The 21,976-nt window shown below is 33.7% G+C and overlaps 1 protein-coding gene across 1 annotated transcript in view; it reads right to left on the bottom strand.

Annotated features, from left to right (window-relative positions):
- The window catches only part of LOC145270267 (unconventional myosin-Ie-like), a 255,365-nt gene that overhangs the window by 5,952 nt on the left and 227,437 nt on the right, over positions 1-21,976 (bottom strand). Inside the window, exons 21-26 of the mRNA XM_080125913.1 lie at positions 21,795-21,964; positions 19,804-19,949; positions 16,462-16,611; positions 10,917-11,065; positions 2,597-2,830; positions 620-689 (exon numbers count right to left, since the gene is read on the bottom strand). Of these exons, the coding sequence (XP_079982039.1) occupies positions 620-689; positions 2,597-2,830; positions 10,917-11,065; positions 16,462-16,611; positions 19,804-19,949; positions 21,795-21,964 (919 nt within the window). The remainder of the gene's footprint in view (positions 1-619; positions 690-2,596; positions 2,831-10,916; positions 11,066-16,461; positions 16,612-19,803; positions 19,950-21,794; positions 21,965-21,976) is intronic.

Below are 21,976 nucleotides of genomic sequence, written 5' to 3'. Positions count from 1 at the left end.
ACTGGGAGGCATTGTGATCTGAAGACCATCTCTTTCTCCCTCTTGCTACGTACTCAGTCTTCTCTCTCACTCCTGACTCTTGATTAAAAAATGATACGTGTCTTTCAAACTCTCTCTCCTAAAGTCCACATCACCTAAAGTGACCTCTATTTTGTCAGACTCTACTTTTAGATTTTTTGTGTTCTAACATACCTTTCCTATTAAAACATTTTAACATAAATAATTTTATCTGTAAATATTTATTTCGCTATAATAACATTCTTTCTGACATTCTATTTTTATAAATTTAATCACGATCATAATAATCATCATCGACCAGCACTTCTTCGGCATTGCCCTGCCAATATCTAACAGTTCTAGCAGATTTTCTACTTAATCATTTTTCAAAATGTTTCGAATCTTTACTAATTTCAACATGACACATAAATACGTAATTGAGTTTTTACCTAAAATGAATTTATTATTTTCCACTGAATTTTTATGCATGGGTAGTTTGTTTTGCACAAATGTTTCAGCCAATTTTCTATACAATGCAACAATAGAGTGTGAAATGTTGTTTTAGACTTGGAATATTTTCTTCCAGATTTTAAAAGTTAAGAAAAAAAGCAAAAAAACTTACTGTTTGATCTGATTTGGTACATTGTTATTTAGAATATCTTTTCCATTTTGTGTTGTTTGGATCGTGTTTCCTACATTAGAAAAGAGAATAACAAAAATTACAATGTATCATATAATAAAAACTTTACATCCGTTTATAAACAAATATTTAAAATGGACAAGGTATTAAACAACATTATGTAGTAGCAGCAATGACAGTACAAACAACACCAAACCAATTATGTTTTCGAATCTTTGCTTGATTTCTAAGCTTGGCTTACCCAATCAGAAGTCATCTCTCAGGCCAACTAAGTACACAACAGAAGACTTTCTAACCTTTTGTTTATGTCCTTATATATTCCTTTTCTAATTTACAAGTTAATGAAGATAACTTTAAAAAAAAGATGGAAATAACAACAATATATTTTCAAAACGGATAAATTAGAGGAACGCATCAGTTTTTCAGTTGGAAAAGTTTAACTCTTGTAAGTTAGATGTGTTTTTCATTTTCTGAAAATGCTGTGGTAAACTAAAGAAAACAAATCAAAATGTAACAAAAACAATATCATTTCAAAACATTAGAGAAACACATTGTTTTGTTTCTTTTTTATTTTTTATTTTTTTCAGTTTAAAAATTAAAGAAAGGATAGAAAATTATGAAGATCGGTGAAAATATGTTCAGACGTTTATTTCTGGTTCAAGTCTGAAGGGTTTCTTACTAACTCGACCCCACGTTATAATTTAAGGAGGTCAGAAAGTGGATCTTAGGTTTACTTTTGGCAGCCTCGTAACTCTCTATTCCCTATTTTTGTTCTTTAGTCCTCACATTCCATGAGCGATGTTTCTGACAAAGGGGGAAGAATTGCTGTTTTCTGCATCAGAATGTAATCCATCTAACGCTTATCATTGGCAAGTTTTGACCTTGAAGCAATATTTCATTTTTCAGGCTCTTACATCAAATGGCTTCATGACTTATCCGGAGCAATTTCTATAAAAATAAATAAAGTTGTGTTTAAAAATAGAAATGGACTTTGTTGTCCACTTACTCTATGACTATATGTCTTCATATTCTCGAAAAGTATTTTTGGAACAAATTGATTAATCTGTAAAAAAATCGGTGTAAAATATTGTCAGAATAAACTAGATGAATCCAGAAACAAACAACTGAGGACAGTATTTGGGTTACGGATCTATTTTTTGAAAGATCTTGCATGTATCAAATCGTTAAATATGAGACTTAGTGCTAAATATTAATAAAAAAATATCATGGATAGTGTGTTGCATACCGGTCGATATAATGTGTATGGTGTGTACATAACTATGACGTGTTGTTGATCGACTGTGTCTATACAATCTGTAATGGGGTCTTAAGACAAACACCTTTTCTCGTTTCTTTGGTCGATGTTAACACGAGATTGCATTTCAATCTGGAAATCAAGTCATGCATGTTGCTAAAACAGAACTTGTTTATTATTATTTGTAGAAAATCTTTATTCAGGATTTTCCTCATTTCTGGGAGAGCCTCTACATCGTTGAAACGATTCAGATCTCTTTCTTATTTCCATTCCCTAATCTTGACTGCAAGACTCTCTTGTTCTGATTGGCTCTGATTCTAGTCAGACTAAAAACTCATGTGTGTCCCTTCCTTATATATTGAGGGTGGGGTGGCAAATCCCATCAACAAAACTTGCATTCAACATGCACTGACCTGCCTCGTGATCCCTGCTAGCATGCAGGTGCAACGCATCAGTCAATCTAAGTCAATGAATTTGAAGCCTGTCAGTCTTAATCTTCCGACCTCTCTCCACTTAACTTGAACACAAGCAAGTTGGTCCAAGCTAGTACCACATTATTGACACACAACAGGTATAACATCTTTGATAAGTTTCAATCTCCTTCTCAAAATGGAATACAAAAGCAAATCTGTCAAGCAGCTTAAAGAATTCAAGATGGCCGCCACTTCGAATACAATAATATCTATTTAAAAAATTATACTTACCTTTCAAATGATTTGGTTTTTGTGGTGGTTTCGACTTGGGTGGTGCTGGCCTATTCTGCTGCCCTCCTGACTGGAGAGTTACTCGTGGTGGTTTATGGCTTGGAGGTCTGCTGCTTGGAGGTTTACTGCTTGGAGGTTTATTGCTTGGAATTGGAGGTTTAAATTCCATATTTGTTACCTGAGCGTTAAGTTTGTTACGGCTGCAGTTTCCACCTGGAATCTCTAGAGATGGTCCTAAGGACAAAAAGATTTAATGAATTTTTCAAGCAGCCTCTCATGCTATAGATATGTAAAAGTAATTTTTTTTTAAAAACAATACAGCCAAAACATGATACAGTGATTTTTTTTATAAAAAAACAATTAAACCCAAACTTTAACACAAAGTTCATGGAAGCATTGGGGGTTTTGTTTGTTAGAAGGAAATCCAACAGAGTGCTCAATTATTAATAATAAGATCATAATATTTAATTATTTATTTTAAATATTACAAAAGATCAGGTCAAATCAAAATAATACCAGAGGTTTCAAGCCTGGAGTGGGTCCAGAACGAAAACTAATGTTTTGTTTGTTTAGAATAATGAACAAGTCGTTTTAGTTATTGTTGTGGTTGCAAGGTTGCGCAATAATTAGTAAGGAAATACAATGAAGACGCAAACAACAAGATAACGCAATAATAAGTGTATTAATAAAAAGGTATATTTACAATATGTACAAATGACGGTGTCGAGTCAGAGAGTCTTGGTGGGAGGACATGTACGCTCTTCGGCGTCACTTCCGGTAGCATTTGAGTAAGACACACCAAGGCCAACCTAGGCTTGCCATTTATAGTGTTATGTTATTCGCATATGCAAATAAATGGTTGCCACCCCCCACCCCCTCCCAAGATTTGAAGTCACACAGATTTCAATATCTTTTTCTTTTTGGGTTTACCATTAATGGTTCATTCACTTTTCTTTTCCTACCTGATCTTCGGGGTTCAGGTGCATTTTGAGGCGGTTCCAAATTAAAAGATCCGTATATGATATTTATGGTGTCCTCCTCTTCGACTGTTGTCGTATCATCATCATCTTGGATATGACGTTTTTTTATCTGATTTAGGTGCCTTTTATGTATATTCTGTGGACCTTTAATTATGTATGTACAATCACCAATGCGTTTATCCACTACTCCACATTCCCAGTAAGATGTGTTATTTCTGTAGCACTTAAAATATACTCGATCTCCCGAGTTATATTTCTTTCTTCTCGTGTGTGTAGTGTTTCGGATAATTGCCTGCCTTGGCAATAGTTTGTCAAACGCTGATTTTACCTTTCTGGCAAACATTAGATCAGCTGATGATATGTTTGATGGTGTACTAGGATGTGGTGTAATCCTATATACTTGCAAGAATTGTTGCAAAGCTTTTTCTGTTGGTGTTCCAATGGATTTCTTTAACGCTCGTTTTAGCGTGTCCACGAACCTTTCCGCGAGGCCGTTCGACCTTGGATGATACGGCGGAGTCGTGATATGCTTCACTCGGAACGTGTCGCAAAATTCCTTAAACTCTGCGGATGTGAACTGTGTTCCGTTGTCAGTGACCAGTGTGTCTGGTACACCGAATCTTGCAAACAACTCGTGTAGGAACCCTATTGAGTTGTTCGTTGTTGGATTCCTGTAACGCATTACCTCCGGCCATTTTGTGAAACTATCCACTACAATTAAATAATAGTTTTCACCTACTGGACCAGCGAAGTCCATGTGGATTCTCGACCATGGTTGGTCGGTTTTCGGCCAAGGTTTGTGTACTATAGGTGGAGATTTTGCCGCTAACTGGCATCCTTTACATTTATCAATTTTTGTCGCTATGTCAGTGTCCATGTTACGCCAGTACACGTAGCTTCTCATTAACGACTTCATTCGATTTATCCCCGGATGTCCTGTGTGGAAATCTCTTAACATCCTATTCTGCAATGTTTTGGGTATTACCACTCTCTCGCTGTACAGTAACACATCGTCACATATGGAGAAAACTTCCTGCACCTTTGTGTCAGTTATAATTTTCTCTTTTATCTCCTTTATATATTCGTCTTTCTCGGCTTCCCTTTTAATGTCCGACAAAGTTACGGGTAGTTCCTTAATGATGTTTGCTACCATATTTTTTACTTCAACATTTGTCCGAATTGCTGCAATGACTGATTCTTCCAGATTGTGTTTCTGTGGTATCAGTCTTGACAGTCCATCCGCATGGCAAATCTTTTTTGATGCTAGATGCTGTAGCTGGAAATTGTAATTAAGTAATATTGTACCCCAGCGCAGCAATCTATTTGCGGTGTATACCGGCAATCCTTTTTTTGATCCATAGATCGTGACTAACGGTTTATGGTCGGTTTCAAGTATGAATTGTCTACCATATAAATATCGGTGAAATTTAGTCACGGCAAAGATTATGCTCAATGCTTCTTTTTCGATTTGTGAATATGCCCTTTCGGCTGGTATCAGCGTTCTCGAAGCGTGCGCTATTGGTTTTCTAGACCCATCCAGCATAATATGTTGAATGCGTGCTCCTAAGCCGTAGGAGCTAGCGTCACTAGCGACGACTATTTTTAAGTTTGTGTCAAAGTGCGTTAAGAATAATTCGGATGTTAGTGCGCTCTTTATTTTGTCAAAAGCGGTTTGACATTCTTGCGTCCAGTTCCACGGTGTATCCTTTTTAAGCAGATTATTTAAGGGGGCTCGCAAGTTATGCATTCCTTCAATAAAAGATTGGTAATAATTTGCGAGTCCCAAGAAACTCTGCAAGGTTGTTACATTATCGGGTGCTGACATATTTTTTATTGCTGCAGATCTGTCTGGGTCTGGACGTCGTCCATGTTTGTTTATTATGTGTCCAAGATACTTAATCTCGCTCATACAAAAGTCACATTTACTTTCTTTTACTTTAAAGCCGAATTCTTGTATTCGAGTAAATACTTGTTTCAAATGTTCATTATGTTCTTCTAGAGATTTGCTCCTGACAACAATGTCGTCCAGGTATGCACATGCGCACTCAATACCACTTAGCATGGTGTCCATCGCTTGCTGAAAGATGGCAGGCGCTACTTTGATGCCAAAAGGCAATCGGTTGTATTTGTATAATCCCTTATGCGTATTGATGCATAGTATTTTTGAGCAATTCTCCTCGACCGGTATTTGCAAATACGCGTCGCTCAAGTCTATCTTGGAGAAGATATTACCCCCATTCAACTTCGTGAATATTTCCTCTGGGCTTGGTAGGGGGTAATGGTGATCTTTTAATAGGGAGTTGACCCCGGTCGAAAAGTCTGCGCACACTCTAACTTTGTCATTCTTTTTCTTTACGTATACGGTGGGGGCTGCCCACTCGCTGTGTTCTATTTTTGATAGAATTCCCGTCTGTTCCAATCTATTTAATTCTTTATCAATCTTTTTCAACCCAGCAAACGGAACATTTCGCTTTTTTCTAAAAATTGGGCTGGCGTTTTCTTTAAGTTCAAACGAGGCCTTTAATTTATTGCAGCGACCTAAGTTAGTCGTGAATGCCTCAGGAAATAATTCTTTTAAATCGTCTTTTATATTTACTGTTGTTGGAGAAGAACATTCTAATTTTTTACAGAATGTATTGATTGGCTTATCCCATAGTCCGAATTTCTCAATTAAATCTATTCCAAACAGATTTTCACTATTTTTTAGTACGAATATTTTTAATTTCTTCGAAATCCCTTTCAATTTTATCGGGAGGACAACTTCTTCAAATTTTATACCACCACCAGTTACCGTCCGGGCTGCTTTACTAGTTTTCATCATGGCCGGTTTTCCCAACTTTTTCCACGTATTCAGGTTTATTATAGAAACATCGGAGCCGGAGTCGAGTTGTAACTTATTTGATGTTTTAAATATTTCCACTTTTACGAATTTTCGCCGATCTTTGTCTAATTTTGTATTTGATTTTGTTTGCTGTACTCTCTTTCTGGTGTAATCTTTATATCTGCAGCAATCGCTTTTGTGTCCCACCTTCTTACAAATGTAGCATTTTTTCTTCTTATAAGGACAATCTGATTCCCAATGCTTTTCTGCACATCTCTTACAGTTATATCTAGGAAGAGGCTTGTTATATTGTGTACTATATTTATGGTTATTATCTTTGGAATATCCCGTTCCATTGTTTTTCTTTGTAAAGTTCTTGGTTGGTGCGTATGGTTTTCTAACTTTTCTTACATATGCCACTCCGGATTCTTCTATATTTTTTTAATCCTTTTTTAGTGTAATGGCCCTTTCACAGTCCTCTGCTAGTTTCTGGAGGGTTAAATTTTGCTCAGATTCCAGCTTAGACAACACTCGTCTGCGTATTTCTGCATTTTTCGTGGAAACTAACCCTTGAGCGAAGATTAGACATTTAAAATCTTCTACCGTTAGTTCTGCAAGCTTAAAATTATCGCAGTTTTTATTGACAACTGATGCGTATGTCAAATAATCTTGGTTGTCCATCTTTCTTAGATTCATGCACAGCCATCTTTTATGAAAAAGAGATATATTTGGATTAAATAATTCTTTTAGTAATTTTACAGCTTCCATGAACTCTAATTCCGCAGTTTTTTTAGGTAATATGTAATCTATGAATTTGCTGTGTTCTGATGTACCCAATTTTCTGAGTAAGAGGCTCACTTTCTGACTATTTGGCCAATTTTTACAGTCCAGTTGAAAAACATCCTCGTATCTTGTGTAGTATGCTTCAAAATTCTTCTCTTCCTCAGGCACATAATGAAATGTGTCTATGCTATTAAAAATAGTTGTATGGGAGAAATTAACACTGTCGACATTTTCTCGATTACTCTTTAGTAGTTCCAGTGTTTTAGCAAAACGTTCCTCTTGTCTTTCTTCATATTCCAATTGTAGTTTCTTATGCCTTTCTTCCTGTTCCAATTGCAGTTTTTTCTGCTTTAATTGCGCCATTTTCTGCTTTTCTTCTTGTTCCTGCTGCCATTTCAATAATCTGTCCTCTCTCTTTTCCTCGCGGTCAGCCTGTGCCTGTTTTGTGTAGCTTGTCTGCGTTCATCCCGCTCAGCCTGTGCTTGTAAAAATTGCATGAACATTTTTGATAAGTCTTCCATGTTTTTTTTTGTTTTGTTTTTTTTAGTGTGTAGTTAAAAAAAATATTGTACCATGTACCATATACACCGGTTTGGGTTACAACAAAAAAAGCAAATTGCTGTAAGCTCCTGTTTTCAATAATAATATCGCTGCTTGCAATAATATATTCTTTTTGCGAGTCACGCTGCAAAAAAAAAATAAAACAGGTTTATCTGGAATCACGAAATGGAATTGACTTTCCATTTTTAGGCACTTACTAATAAGTAACTCTTTCCACAAAATAAAAGTTTGGGTTTTTATTTTTTAATCGAGTCACAATTGAATAAATGTATGCAGTACATTTAGTTCTTTGAGTTTTTTTTTTCTCTAGTATTTTAGTAATTAAAATACCTCTTAAATTGAGATTACCTTTTTTTTCCGTGACGTTTTACTGTATTATCCGTTATTCAGTGACAACTTCAAGAAAAAAAAAATCCTTTCCTTGAATTTTAGTTTTAGCTGTGGTATTTCCTTTTAGTACCGATGTCAACCAAAACATTAATTAAAAAGTCCTTTAGTTGTTGTTTTGTTTACGGACAACAGTAATTAGAATCCACTGGTGAACTTTTTCCGTAGGTTACTTCCTTGCTTTCCGTAATACGGGTCTGACCTGTCGTTTTTGCGACAGAACAAAGTTCGCTTTTCGTTTGCAAGTTGGTCCTTTAGTAAGATTTGTCGTGTAGCGACAAACAAAAATTCACTTTTACATTCGTTTGCAAGTCGGATTCCCAGAAAACGGCGTAAATTGTCGCTTTTGCCACGTTAGAGTTTTTTTTTTTTTTCACTTGAGTTGAAACTTCTCTTTAGCGTAAAATCCGTTTGCTCGTCAACACTTTGCATTCCTTAAAAAAAATGGTCAACCTTTGTGTTGTACTTTTTTTCTTTTTTTTTTTCTTAAATAGTTCTTCGTCAAACTGTTATATTTGACGCTTCATATCTCGTCGCCAACTGTTGTGGTTGCAAGGTTGCGCAATAATTAGTAAGGAAATACAATGAAGACGCAAACAACAAGATAACGCAATAATAAGTGTATTAAAGAAAAGGTATATTTACAATATGTACAAATGACGGTGTTGAGTCAGAGAGTCTTGGTGGGAGGACATGTACGCTCTTCGGCGTCACTTCCGGTGGCATTTGAGTAAGACACACCAAGACCAACCTAGGCTTGCCATTTATAGTGTTATGTTATTCGCATATGCAAATAAGTGGTTGCCACCACAACAGTTATCATCAACCATACTTGATTTTTTAAAAATGAAAAAAAACATAAAATTAGCTTTCGTTCTGGGCTTGCTCCAATGGTATCATGTTGATCAGACCTGAGCTGATTTAACATTATTAATGAATAAATAACTATATATATATATATATATATATATATATATATATATATATATATATATATATAGTTATTTATTCCTTAATATATATAGTGTGTGTGTCTGTGTACATTTCCCTATGCAATAACTCTGTCAATTTTAAGTCTACAGACTCGAAATTTGATATACAGGGTACTGAGATTTGGGAAAATCTTTGTAATCAATTTTCAGCCAGAAATTTGGCTGTTAAGGAATCAAAGTTCAACGATTTGACCTTTGAGAACTCTACCAAACTCCTCCGCCAATTTTGGGTTTAAACACTTGGATGTGGATCTAACTTAATAACTTGATTTGAGCCCCAAACAATAAATGTTAAGGGGTCATAATAGGGATCAAAGTTTAAAAAATTGACCATTTTTTTTTTTTTTTTTGCTCAACATACACCTCCAAACACCCGGGCAACGCCGGGCTGTAATGCTAGTAACTACATAAAGGTTAACTTTGCATAAACGATCATTAATTACTTATGTATTTTTTACTTATGTCTACCTTATAACTAAAATTTTATTTCTCTTTGTGTATTCTTTTCACCTGCTGTGATAAATGAAGTGCTAAATGTATACATAATACTGAAAGCGTGCTAAATGTATACATAATACTGAAAGGGTGCTAAATGTATACATAATACTGAAAGGGTGCTAAATGTATACATGATACCGAAAGCGTGCTAAATGTATACATGATACCGAAAGCGTGCTAAATGTATACATGATACCGAAAGCGTGCTAAATGTATACATGATACCGAAAGCGTGCTAAATGTATACATGATACCGAAAGCGTGCTAAATGTATACATGATACCGAAAGGGTGCTAAATGTATACATGATACCGAAAGGGTGCTAAATGTATACATGATACCGAAAGCGTGCTAAATGTATACATGATACCGAAAGCGTGCTAAATGTATACATGATACCGAAAGCGTGCTAAATGTATACATGATACCGAAAGCGTGCTAAATGTATACATGATACCGAAAGCGTGCTAAATGTATACATGATACCGAAAGCGTGCTAAATGTATACATGATACCGAAAGCGTGCTAAATGTATACATGATACCGAAAGCGTGCTAAATGTATACATGATACCGAAAGCGTGCTAAATGTATACATGATACCGAAAGCGTGCTAAATGTATACATGATACCGAAAGCGTGCTAAATGTATACATGATACCGAAAGCGTGCTAAATGTATACATGATACCGAAAGCGTGCTAAATGTATACATGATACCGAAAGCGTGCTAAATGTATACATGATACCGAAAGCGTGCTAAATGTATACATGATACCGAAAGCGTGCTAAATGTATACATGATACCGAAAGCGTGCTAAATGTATACATGATACCGAAAGCGTGCTAAATGTATACATGATACCGAAAGCGTGCTAAATGTATACATGATACCGAAAGCGTGCTAAATGTATACATGATACCGAAAGCGTGCTAAATGTATACATGATACCGAAAGCGTGCTAAATGTATACATGATACCGAAAGCGTGCTAAATGTATACATGATACCGAAAGCGTGCTAAATGTATACATGATACCGAAAGCGTGCTAAATGTATACATGATACCGAAAGCGTGCTAAATGTATACATGATACCGAAAGCGTGCTAAATGTATACATGATACCGAAAGCGTGCTAAATGTATACATGATACCGAAAGCGTGCTAAATGTATACATGATACCGAAAGCGTGCTAAATGTATACATGATACCGAAAGCGTGCTAAATGTATACATAATACTGAAAGGGTGCTAAATGTATACATGATACCGAAAGCGTGCAGGCAAAACAGTTCTTACGTGTGTCTTTAGGCAATCCCTGCCCGATGGTTACATGAAGGCACTTTCCGGAAGGTTTGAACTGAGCACGGTCACCTTCACCGAGATGAAATTCCACGACTTTCTGTCCACCACCAAGCCAGCCATCTTTCTTCACAGTGTATTCAAATCTTTATAAAAAGAGAGGGAAAAAACGTAATGTAAATAGTGTTATATTTCTGTGATGGTCGAATCGCCAAATGTATTTTAAATCTATTTAATTTTTAAAAAAACAATCTTTGTCATTTCTCGATTTATACATACATTGGCAATAATAAAGACAAACACAGCTGATTATAAAAATATTTTGTTTATTTGTAAATATAACCTTTCTGTTTTCAATGACAAATTTAACAAGTCTATTAGTGTGCATGAGAGGTTTGGTGGTGGTGTGCAGAAGAATATGCTTCTAGCACCCTCTCGTGTCACTGTCTCGACTCCGTCTTTTAACGTCTCTCTCTACATCTTTTTTTTATTTGGCCCAGATGACGTCAACATTTCACCAGTCTTGTTTCAAAAATGTCAAATTCACTGACCAGAGATTTAAGTTGTAGAATTTCATCCTCATTTGATGTTATCTCCTGGACCTTGTATCCAGACTTATGACCGACTTTTGTTTGTCGTCTTCTCCTGGACTTTGCCTACAGACTTGTGACTGACATTTTGTTTGACGTCATTGGGGATTTGGATTATTCAACACTAGTTTAGATTCTGTTGGTTTGTCATTCTTATTCGTCACTAATGGCCCAGATGATAAATAAGCTCATCTTTTCCTAATCTATGATACGAGAGTCAACATTAGGATTACCATTTGTTTTGTTTTATATTATTAACTGATTTTTTTGTAGATGCGAGTAACCACTTATGAAGTCTGAAGACCAATCGAGAATAAGTTATTATATCATCACAACAATAAAGAAAAGTTAAGGGGAAAATTAAAGAAAAGCCTCTTTATGCCATTTTTTTTATTACTGTTACCTACATATATATTACCCTTTCGATTTACTCTTATATATTTGAAACTATTTCATGTCATATTATCGGAATTACTTCATTCTCATTTCATATCTAAATGTTTTAAGCCAGTTTTTCTACATTTGAATTTTGTAGAATTCTGGCCTTCTCCTCTTCTGATGAAAGCATTTAGTTTTGAAATATCAAAGCCTAAATAGTTTGTTTTTCTTAATTTTTTCCTCTTAACTTTTTTTATCTTTTTGTTATGATATAATAAAGTTATATATAACTTTTATTCGCCACATTTAATATATATTATACATAATATATATATAATATATATTATATATAATATATATAATATATATACATAATATATATAATAAATAAATAAATATATATAATATATATATAATAATTAAATATATATATAATATATAATATATATATAATATATAATATATATAACTACTTCATTTACTCACATAAAATTAATATACGAAGGTATAAGTTTATGCGTAAACTTTAAGTATTTACTTCAACAGTGCTCAATACATAGGCAGAGCTAGTTAGTAAGTATTACTTACTATAGTATATATATAATATATATGTATATATATTATATTATATATATATTATATTATATTTATATTATATATATATTATATTATATATATATTATATATATAATATATTATATATATATATATTATATATATACATTATATATATTATATATATATGTATATTATATATATATACATATATATATATTATATTATATTATATATATTATATATATATGTATATTATATATATACATATATATATATTATATGTATATTATATATATACATATATGTATAAAAAATAAAAATAAAAATACCAGCGGTGGTTTACGTTATGTTTTGATAAAAAATAGAAAAACCGAATGAAATTATTAAAATAATCAACGTTTCGTCCTTATTTCAGAGGACATCTTCAGGATATTGAAGTAAAAATGCAAGAAAAGAAAAAGTGATAGATCATACGAAAAAGAGAACAGTTTTTGAATCCTACCCATGTCGGAAAGGACAAACATATGTGTGCGTATGGGAAGGTTGGGTTGTTCAATGTCTATATATACACTTTTAAAAATACGTTAAATAAATATGTACACTTTTTTTTTTCTCTAAACTTATTAATTTTGTTAAAATGTTTAAGGAAAAACAGTTAGCCAGGATCTGTTTTGATATTTTGTTCTCTGATTATTATTTTCCCTATGCTAGGGACTAAATGGTAGAAGCCTTTTCTTTGCGTAATAATATTAGTATTTAATATTAGTGCTGATTCTAAAAGTCTTCTTTTAGCTCTATCTATCACGTATTTAATAATTTTCGCATGATCTAAATTAAATGAGTGATCGTGTTCTGCACAATGGCAAAAGAGTGCATTTAGGGCGTTACCATTCCTTATATATCTTCTGTGTTCGTAAAGTCTTAATTTCAATTTTCGCTGTATTTCACCTATGTACGCTTGTTGACAGTTGTTACATGGGATGGAATATATACCGGCGTCGGATGTGAGAGTTTTGGGGGAGTGCTTGGTAGTTTTTAATGTCTGTTTTATTGTTGTGGAAGTTGTTTGTATCAAGTGAAAACCAAGTCTATTAAGAGTGTCGTAGATTTTCGTATTTTTGGTGTGGGTGGGAATGAAAAGATGTCTGTTTAGTAGTGAGGTATTTGGTATATATATATATATAATATATATATACATATACATATTATATATATTATATATATATATATATATATATATATATATATATATATATATATATATATATATATATATATGACATCATTTTAAAATGTTCATTTTTTGACAGCACCTGTTTTGTAGTACATAAACATTCATATGATGATTCTGTCAATTTTTTAATGATTTCCGCTCTGACTTATCAAAAGAATAAGAACACATTAACTTTGAAAGAAAATCAAAATAATATGAGCATGATTAAATAAATCTGAAAAAATTGGAAGAGTAGTTGCAATTGTGTTTTATTATATGTATGCCATTTTTAATTTTTAATGTAGTGTCTGACATGGACAACATCTTAGAATTTGGAATAAAGACTTTTTGTCATTTATTTGTATATGCCATGTAGTTATATCGAGTTTCATAAATTAAAGGATTGGTATGAATAAAAGGTGAAATATAATTGAATAAACATATTTTCCCATAAACATATATATATATATATATATATATATATATATATATATATATATATATATATATATATATATAATATAAAGCTGAACGGCTGCGTGTGTGTCTGTGTGTGTCTGTGTGTCTGTGTGTGGTCACGAATAGGCTCCTATATGGTTGACTATTTTAAAAAACTGATTACATATAATGATAGAAGATGTATCGAGGATCAGGAATGGGTATGTTTGATCTGGCAGAACGGTGGTTCATAAAAATTGTGGGGTCCGCGTTCGCGCCTGTCCCCCAAAGTATGAAAATAAAAAATGAAAATAAAAAACGTTTACAAGGGTTTTTGATATAGATGTACATAAGAATACTTTGATAAGTATGTTTCAGCTTAAATAGGGATGGTATAATAAAATTGTGGGGTCTGCGTTCGCGCCTGTACTCCATGGAAATGTGGCAAAAACTTTAACAAAGACTTTTCAGATCTATTTGCGTAAGTATACTTTGATAATTGTTTCAGTTTGAAGAAATATGGTATAATAAAATTATTGAATGTTCGTTCGTGCCTGACCTCCATAGAATGGAAATATGTCACAAAGTTTAACAAGGTTTTTTAAAGGGGGTGAGGGTCCACAATAACACATTAATTTTAATCTTAATTCACGTTAGCTTTTATTTATTTTTTTTAGTTGAATCATATTGTGTCGAATAAATTCACCTCATAAATTCACGTTTTTATTAAAGTGAAAGCCAAAAAAATAAGTCGGAACTTTAGACAATTCTCGACACAAATTTTGCATAACTCTGTTTTTTTCTTCTCCACTTGCACGGGGCACTCTTTCGAAAAATAGATAAATAGATAAATAATAAAAAATAAGAACGTTACTTGTTATCGTGTCAAAAGAAGAAAAAAATCCTGCTCACGTGATTACGTATCTTTTTAAAAACATTTTCATAACCTTTTTATTTTTATTTATATATCTGTTTAAGCTTTTTTGTCAGTGTACTAGAAGGAATTCAGTTGATTACAACCCTTTCTGCATGTTCTTTACATTACAATAGTACAACCCTGAATCCGACGGCGCAATAATACACCGTTCAATACTGTAAAACTGAAACGAAGCTGTTCTGCTTGAAAAGGGCGTCATTTTCTTCTTATTCATATTTATATCGATTCTTTGCTTTAAAAAACTAAAGTAAGTGTTTACTCTTTTAATACCCCATTTTGCTGTTTCAGATTATTTTACTAAAGTACGTAAAGCTTCATTATTTTTCAAAACTGTTTTTGTTTCTTTGTTTTTCGATATTTTGTCGATATTATTTAGTAAGAGTGTTTAGCAGAAAAGCCAACAAACAACTACCCGAAAAAATAAATGTACAAGAAATAAATGTTACCATAGTCAATAAAAGTTCAGTTCATGTTTTTTTTTTGTTTTGAAATAGTTTTTAATGCTCTTTACTTGAAATAATTTCAGTGAACCGAAATTAAAACAAAATTTGAGGCGATAACTACTTAAATGAATTTTTATATAAACTACACATGCCATAATCGAATATTCCTTAAGCACAAAATAATGGAAAACATTAAAATATGTTTATAAATATTCCTTACTTTGACGGAACTCTCTTAAATTATTAACACAGAATGCTCAGGTGTCCCTCCTTCAAATTGAAAACGGGGCTCTCCATTTCAAAGTCACTGCAATTTTGATTTATTTTTAAACCGCTTCGTGAATTAGAAAAAAAAAATTTTTTTACAAACTACTTAAAAATACAAACCAATGAACTTTTCTACCATAAAAGTAACTTTTATTGACTATGGTAACATTTATTTCTTGTATATTCATATTAATATATATATATATATATAACATTTTCTCTTTGTAAGGAAACATCATTTTGTTGATCACTCTTGGCTACGAATGGAAACAAAGTTGATATAAAAAATATATTTTCGCAAAAATTATCTTTACTTTCATCATATTCTGCTTAGGGTAAAATTTTTGAGTATCAAATCCTATCTCTTTACAACCCCCTCCTTTTCATAACCTATCATACTTTCATCAATCACAGTCCATTTTCTGTAGGCTGTTTTTGAACCCAGTCAACGACGGGTACTTCTGCTAGTATATATATATATATAATTGATCCTTATTTATTATAGGAAGCAAGCATTTACAACTAAACTTTTAAAAAATCATCAAATTTAAAAAAGACATTTTTATAAGATGATGAAGCAAAATAAATATGCTAAAACAATTGGCTGAAACTTTCAAATTAAAAGTTATTTCTACCGGGCAACATCGGCTATCTCTGCTTCTATGACCTAAAGAACTGATGTCTTCAATTAAAAGAGAAATTCCAAATCAATACTTACTTATTGTTAAAAATAACCAGCAGATCTTTGTTGGTAGTTTTCTTGTAGATTTTTGAAAGAACATGGAGAAACTCTGTTTTAAATACCGATTCAATCAGACTTGCATACTGGCTTTGTACGTAAATGATGAGCAGATCATCTTGCATTGGACTGAAAAGAGAACAAACATGTCACAAACATGGAATAAACACGTCACAAGCACAAAATGAGTACATTACAAACACAGAGTAAACACAACACAAACATAGAATGAACACGTCTCAAACACGGAATAAACACGTCACAAACACGGAATAAACACGTCACAAACACGGAACACAGAAAAATCACAAATTTACACAAATTACAATATTAATCATAATTGATTTAAGAATTGATTTTCTTGCATCAAACATTAAAAATATAGAAAACTGAAAAACAAACTAATATTTATTTTGTCATATTTGTTAAACATACAAACTAGAATCTTATTATTCCAATAATTATACGAACAACTAGACTCACGTAACGTAAACTAGTTCTTGTTGAAACGTCTCCTTGAATAATCAGATTTAATTATAGTTTTATAACTATGTGCTTCCATTAATAATTTAATGACTAAATGATACTGACCTTTCCTTTAACGATTATTAAAAAAATCTTACCAAACACTGATTGCCATGTTTGATAACGCCTTTCCTGGAAGTTCAAAGTTCAAACTCCACGGCCTAACTTTCACCCGCAACATGAATTGGAATAAATACATAGAAGATACAACCAAGTCTGCTGCAAAGAAGGTAGACTCCGTGTATTGGACTAGAAAACTTCTCAAACCTACCTTATCGTAAATCTCTATAAAGATATCATTCACCCATGCATCGAGTATTAGTCTCCACATCTGGACTGATACACCAAACACACAATTCTCTCCCTCTTTGAAATTATGCAAAAGAAAAAGTCACCAATCTAATAAGTCCTGCACTGTCTACCAAGATCCAGCCTCTGACCCATCACTGCAGTGTTTCATGCACAGAATGTACTCAGACGAATATACTGCATTCATACTTCCCTCAACATAAATACTGTTTTACTGTAAAATAGAGACCTTCTCAACCACTAAAAGCCATGGCTAATGATACATTATCTGAAAGTACTTCATGCAAACTCGGTTTGATGTTCACAAGGAACACGAGTTGGAACAGATACATTGAGAGCATTGCCAAGGCTGCTGAAAAGAAGGTGGGCTCTCTCTACCATGCTAGAAAGTTACTTACGACTGAAAGTATCCTGTACCTCTACAAGGCTACCATTCGTCCATGTATGGAGGATTCTTACCACATTGTAACCTCTGAGATGGGTATATATGCTGAAAACACCACACTCTATAACAGGCACAACAGGAAAACAAATAAACACATATCTAAAGAAATGGCAGAAACACTAGAGGATGACCTTCAGTCTGTAGTGGAACGGGGACAAATATGGATGGTCACGTTCAATGCCGCCAAGACTAAACTAGTTTCATTCAATAATTACAAGAAACCTTCTCTACCACCTATAGCAATGGCCAACGACTCTATCTGAGAGTACGTCATTCAAGCTCCTTGGCTTAACGTTCACAGGAAACATGAGTTGGAACAATTGCATCGAGGGCATTGCCAGGGCCGCTGCGAGGAAGGTGGGCTCTCTCTACCGTGCTAGAAAACTACTAACACCCGAAAGTATCCTGTACCTCTATAAGGCCACCATTCGCCCATGTAATGGAGTATTGTTGTCATATTTAGGCTGGTGCTACTAGTCTCTCGCTCCTTGACAAGGTTCAAATGAGAGTCGTCAATCTGATAGGCCCTGAACTGGCATCTAAGCTTCAGCCTCTGTCCCATCGACGAAACATTGCATCCCTCTGCCTGTTCTACAAGTATTTTAATGGTGAATGCTCTAACGAACTGCAAGCACTTGTGCCCCCACGACGTGAACACCCTCGACAGACCCGACAGGCTGCAAAATCCCACCCCCACACTGTAGAGATCCCTAGATGTAAAAGATCTTTCTACTCCAGTAGTTTCTTCCTCAGAACCGCAAGACTTTGGGATTCCATTCCAGGTCCCTGCTTCCCCAACTGTACTGACATGCAGAAGTTCAAGTGCAACGTGAACAGACATCTTGCTGTACAAATCCCTACATAGTGCCCCAGTAGTTGTTGCCCCTGATAGTAGCCCCCTACACCAAAGTGGCAATGTGCCTTGTTTGGGGTGAAAATGTAATAAAAAAAAAAAATTTTTTTAAAACATTTGGGCTGGTGCATCTGCTACTAGTCTCTCATTCTTAGGACAGGGTTCAAAAGAGAGTCGCCAACCTGATAGGTCCTGAAATGTCATGCATCCCTCTACTTGTTTTACAAGTATTTTAATAGTAAGTGCTCCGACGAACTACAAGCCCTTGTAACGCATCAACGTAAATACCCCCGACTAACCCGACAAGCAGCAAAGTCCCATCAGGAGACAGCTTCAGATGCCAGAAAGCCTTCTACTCTAATTTTCATCCCCAGGACTGCTAGACTTTGAAATTCTCTTCCGGGTTCCTGCTTCCTGATTGTACTTACATGCAAAAGTTCAAGTGGCATGTAAACAGACATTTTGCTGCTCAACTACCCACATAGTATCTCTGCAAATTATGTCTCAGATAGTAACTCTCAAGATCAAAGTGGCACAGTGCCTTGTTCTGTGTAAAAATGCAATTAAAAAATTTCAAAAATGCCCCACTTTACTACAGAAGTCTTCAAATAACAAAAACTTCCTACTCTAATAACTTCCTTCCTTGGACAACCTGTCTTTAGAATCCCCCCCCCCCTGCTTTCATGTTTCCTCGGATGTATCAACATGCAGAAAGTTAAATGTAATGTGAACAAACATCTTGTTGCACAACTTCTCATTTAAGATGTCTCTTTAAATCTGAAACATACGAACTGGCAATATCCTATTTTTTATAATAATAATTTGGTAAAAAATATATAAGAAAAAAATGTGAAGCAAAAATGAAAACAAAAAGACTCCCTGACAACGCCAGATAGGTAAGTTGGCTGTTTATAACGTGTCATCCTATTTAACTCTTAAGATGAAGCTATGTTCCTGCTTACTTGCCTCCCCATCTCATAAGATGATCTAATTTGCATATTAATTTCCAAAACAATATCTCAAAATTCTTATCATTATCTGCTCTTTTCCCTTGAAGTGGTATTTTTTATTTTTTTTTTTTAGTTCCTTACATCAAGTGGCCTCGTGCCTAGTCTGGAGCAATTTCTTTAAAAACAAAAAATGTCACAAAGACAAAAACCGAACGTTGCAAAATTGTTTTTTCATTTACCTAAGAGCAATTTTCTGAATTTGATGAATGGGGATCACACGTTTGATCACCTCAATGACAGACCCTTTATGGATCCCTTTTTTCACTTTCTCTCGGCCAATCATATACAAGCATTTCGAGGTCAGGATCAGATCTCGTTTCGTCATCTGCAAATGAAAAATACAAACAAACATCTATTATATAAAGGGTAAACGTCTGTATGTATGTATGTATGTATGTATGTCTTGCTAAAACTTTCAAAATCTAATTCGATTCCAGTACTGTCTTAAAGGACATGGACTCAGATGCATAATATGTAAAATTTAGAACAAAATATTATTTTTTTTACCTTAACAACCGCAAAATCTGATGGACGGTGAGGGGGCGCCACGTAAAATCGTCTCTTTCTAAACGATTTCAACATTTGTTTTCTCGCTCACATGCCCCTATTTCAAATTCATAGCAGTGGGCCGACATCAGCGGATTTTTTTTTTCAAACTGATATAAATTATTGCACAGTGAAAATAATTACAACAAAAATCATTTAGCAAGTGTAGTTAAAACGCAACTTCATTTTCTTTTTTATATGGCTTGGGAAACGACGGGTACCTCTGCTAGTTGGATATAAAATTTCAAAAAAAAATTAACAAAAAAATAAAGATTTCTTTTAAATGTTGATATTCATTCTTCCGGCCTTCACATCTAAAGATGTTTTGCTCTTGCTAGTATATGTTGGTGCTTGTGTAGATTGGTGACCTTTTTAAACCAACGCATTCCATGTGAAAATTAGTATAAATTCCAAAAATTACGAAAAATGATTCAGCAGAAAAATCAAATTATGGAGTTTTATTGTATGTTTTTATTTGGAAGAGTTGTGCGACTAATTCAGCATGACAAACAAGGGAGATAACTCTTGGCTTAAATTAAGGGTCCACCATTTCAAAACACATTTTTATAGAGCGTAAATGTGGATGATATTTTTTGTTAAAAATATGTCTAGCATATCTAAGATATGCCATATCTTCTACTGGATCATTTTTCGTAATTTTTGGAATCTATACTAATTTCGACATGACACGTAAGTACGTACTAATGTTTTCACCTGAAATGCGTTGGTTTAAAAGATCACCAATCAACACAGGCACCCACATGTTAGTCAATTAAGCGAATTATTACATTGTCGGTGAGCTTATGTTCAAAATCTCCGGTTATTTTCCTTACGTAATGAACGTCTGGGGTTATCGCCCTTTGATTAGACTTCAGTTGTACATTACAAATGTGTTGATGAATCTATGCAAGGTAGTGTCCGTCGCAGTGAATTTTAAAAAACAATTATTTCAGATGTATACAATCATTTTAATAAGATGCTCTGTCCATTGGTTGGTTTGGTATATTTTACTTTAAAAAAGAATTCCAATTGAGTTAGTTTTTTAGGGTTAAGATTGAGATAGTATTTCTGCTGCAATTAAATTTGAAATAGAATTTTTCGTCAGTGTGTTACATATAGGTTTAAAATAACATTTTATTTGTACGTTTTTCGTGGTCTGTTATGCATTTTCATTAATCTATTGCAATTAAGGTTGAAATAGCATTTTCATCGGTCTGTTTTAAGTTTGAAATAGCATTTTCGTTGGTCTGTCTTAAGTTTGAAATAGCATATCATTTGGTCTGTCACAATTAAATTTGAAATAGTATATTCATTGGTCTGTCACAATTAAATTTGAAATAGTATATTCATTAGTAATTGTTAATGGTGTATATTGGGTAGAATTTGATTCAAACTTAATTGTGACAAACCAAATTACCACCTTACTTTCATTAACCTTTATCCTCAATTGGCCTTTAGGCCTTGATAAGAGGTGACTCCGGAGTAAAAAAAAAAAAAGCATTTTCATTGGTCTGTCACAATTAAGTTTGAAACAGCATTTTTGTTCGTCTTCAGTAAATTTACATCACTTTTGAAATGAAAGAATACATTTTAAGAATTGGTCTCTTCTAGTTTTCATTCTTACCTTGAAACGTCTGTCAAATTTATTTACTGTTTCGGCAAATTCGATCTTCTCTTTCTTCGGCACCAAAGTCATTAACGATGGTCGATTATCAACTCCGATGTAGTCTCCCATGAAATTGCGATTCAAACTGAAACGCCTACGTTCTTTCTTGTTGAAAATCACTGCACATGCTGAAAGAAAAT

This window comes from Euprymna scolopes, chromosome 4 (genome assembly GCF_053919585.1).
Source record: "Euprymna scolopes isolate OS-2025 chromosome 4, ASM5391958v1, whole genome shotgun sequence".
NCBI lineage: Eukaryota > Metazoa > Mollusca > Cephalopoda > Sepiida > Sepiolidae > Euprymna > Euprymna scolopes.
Note: the sequence above shows the minus strand (reverse complement) of the source record. Positions and strands in the feature narration are given on the sequence as shown.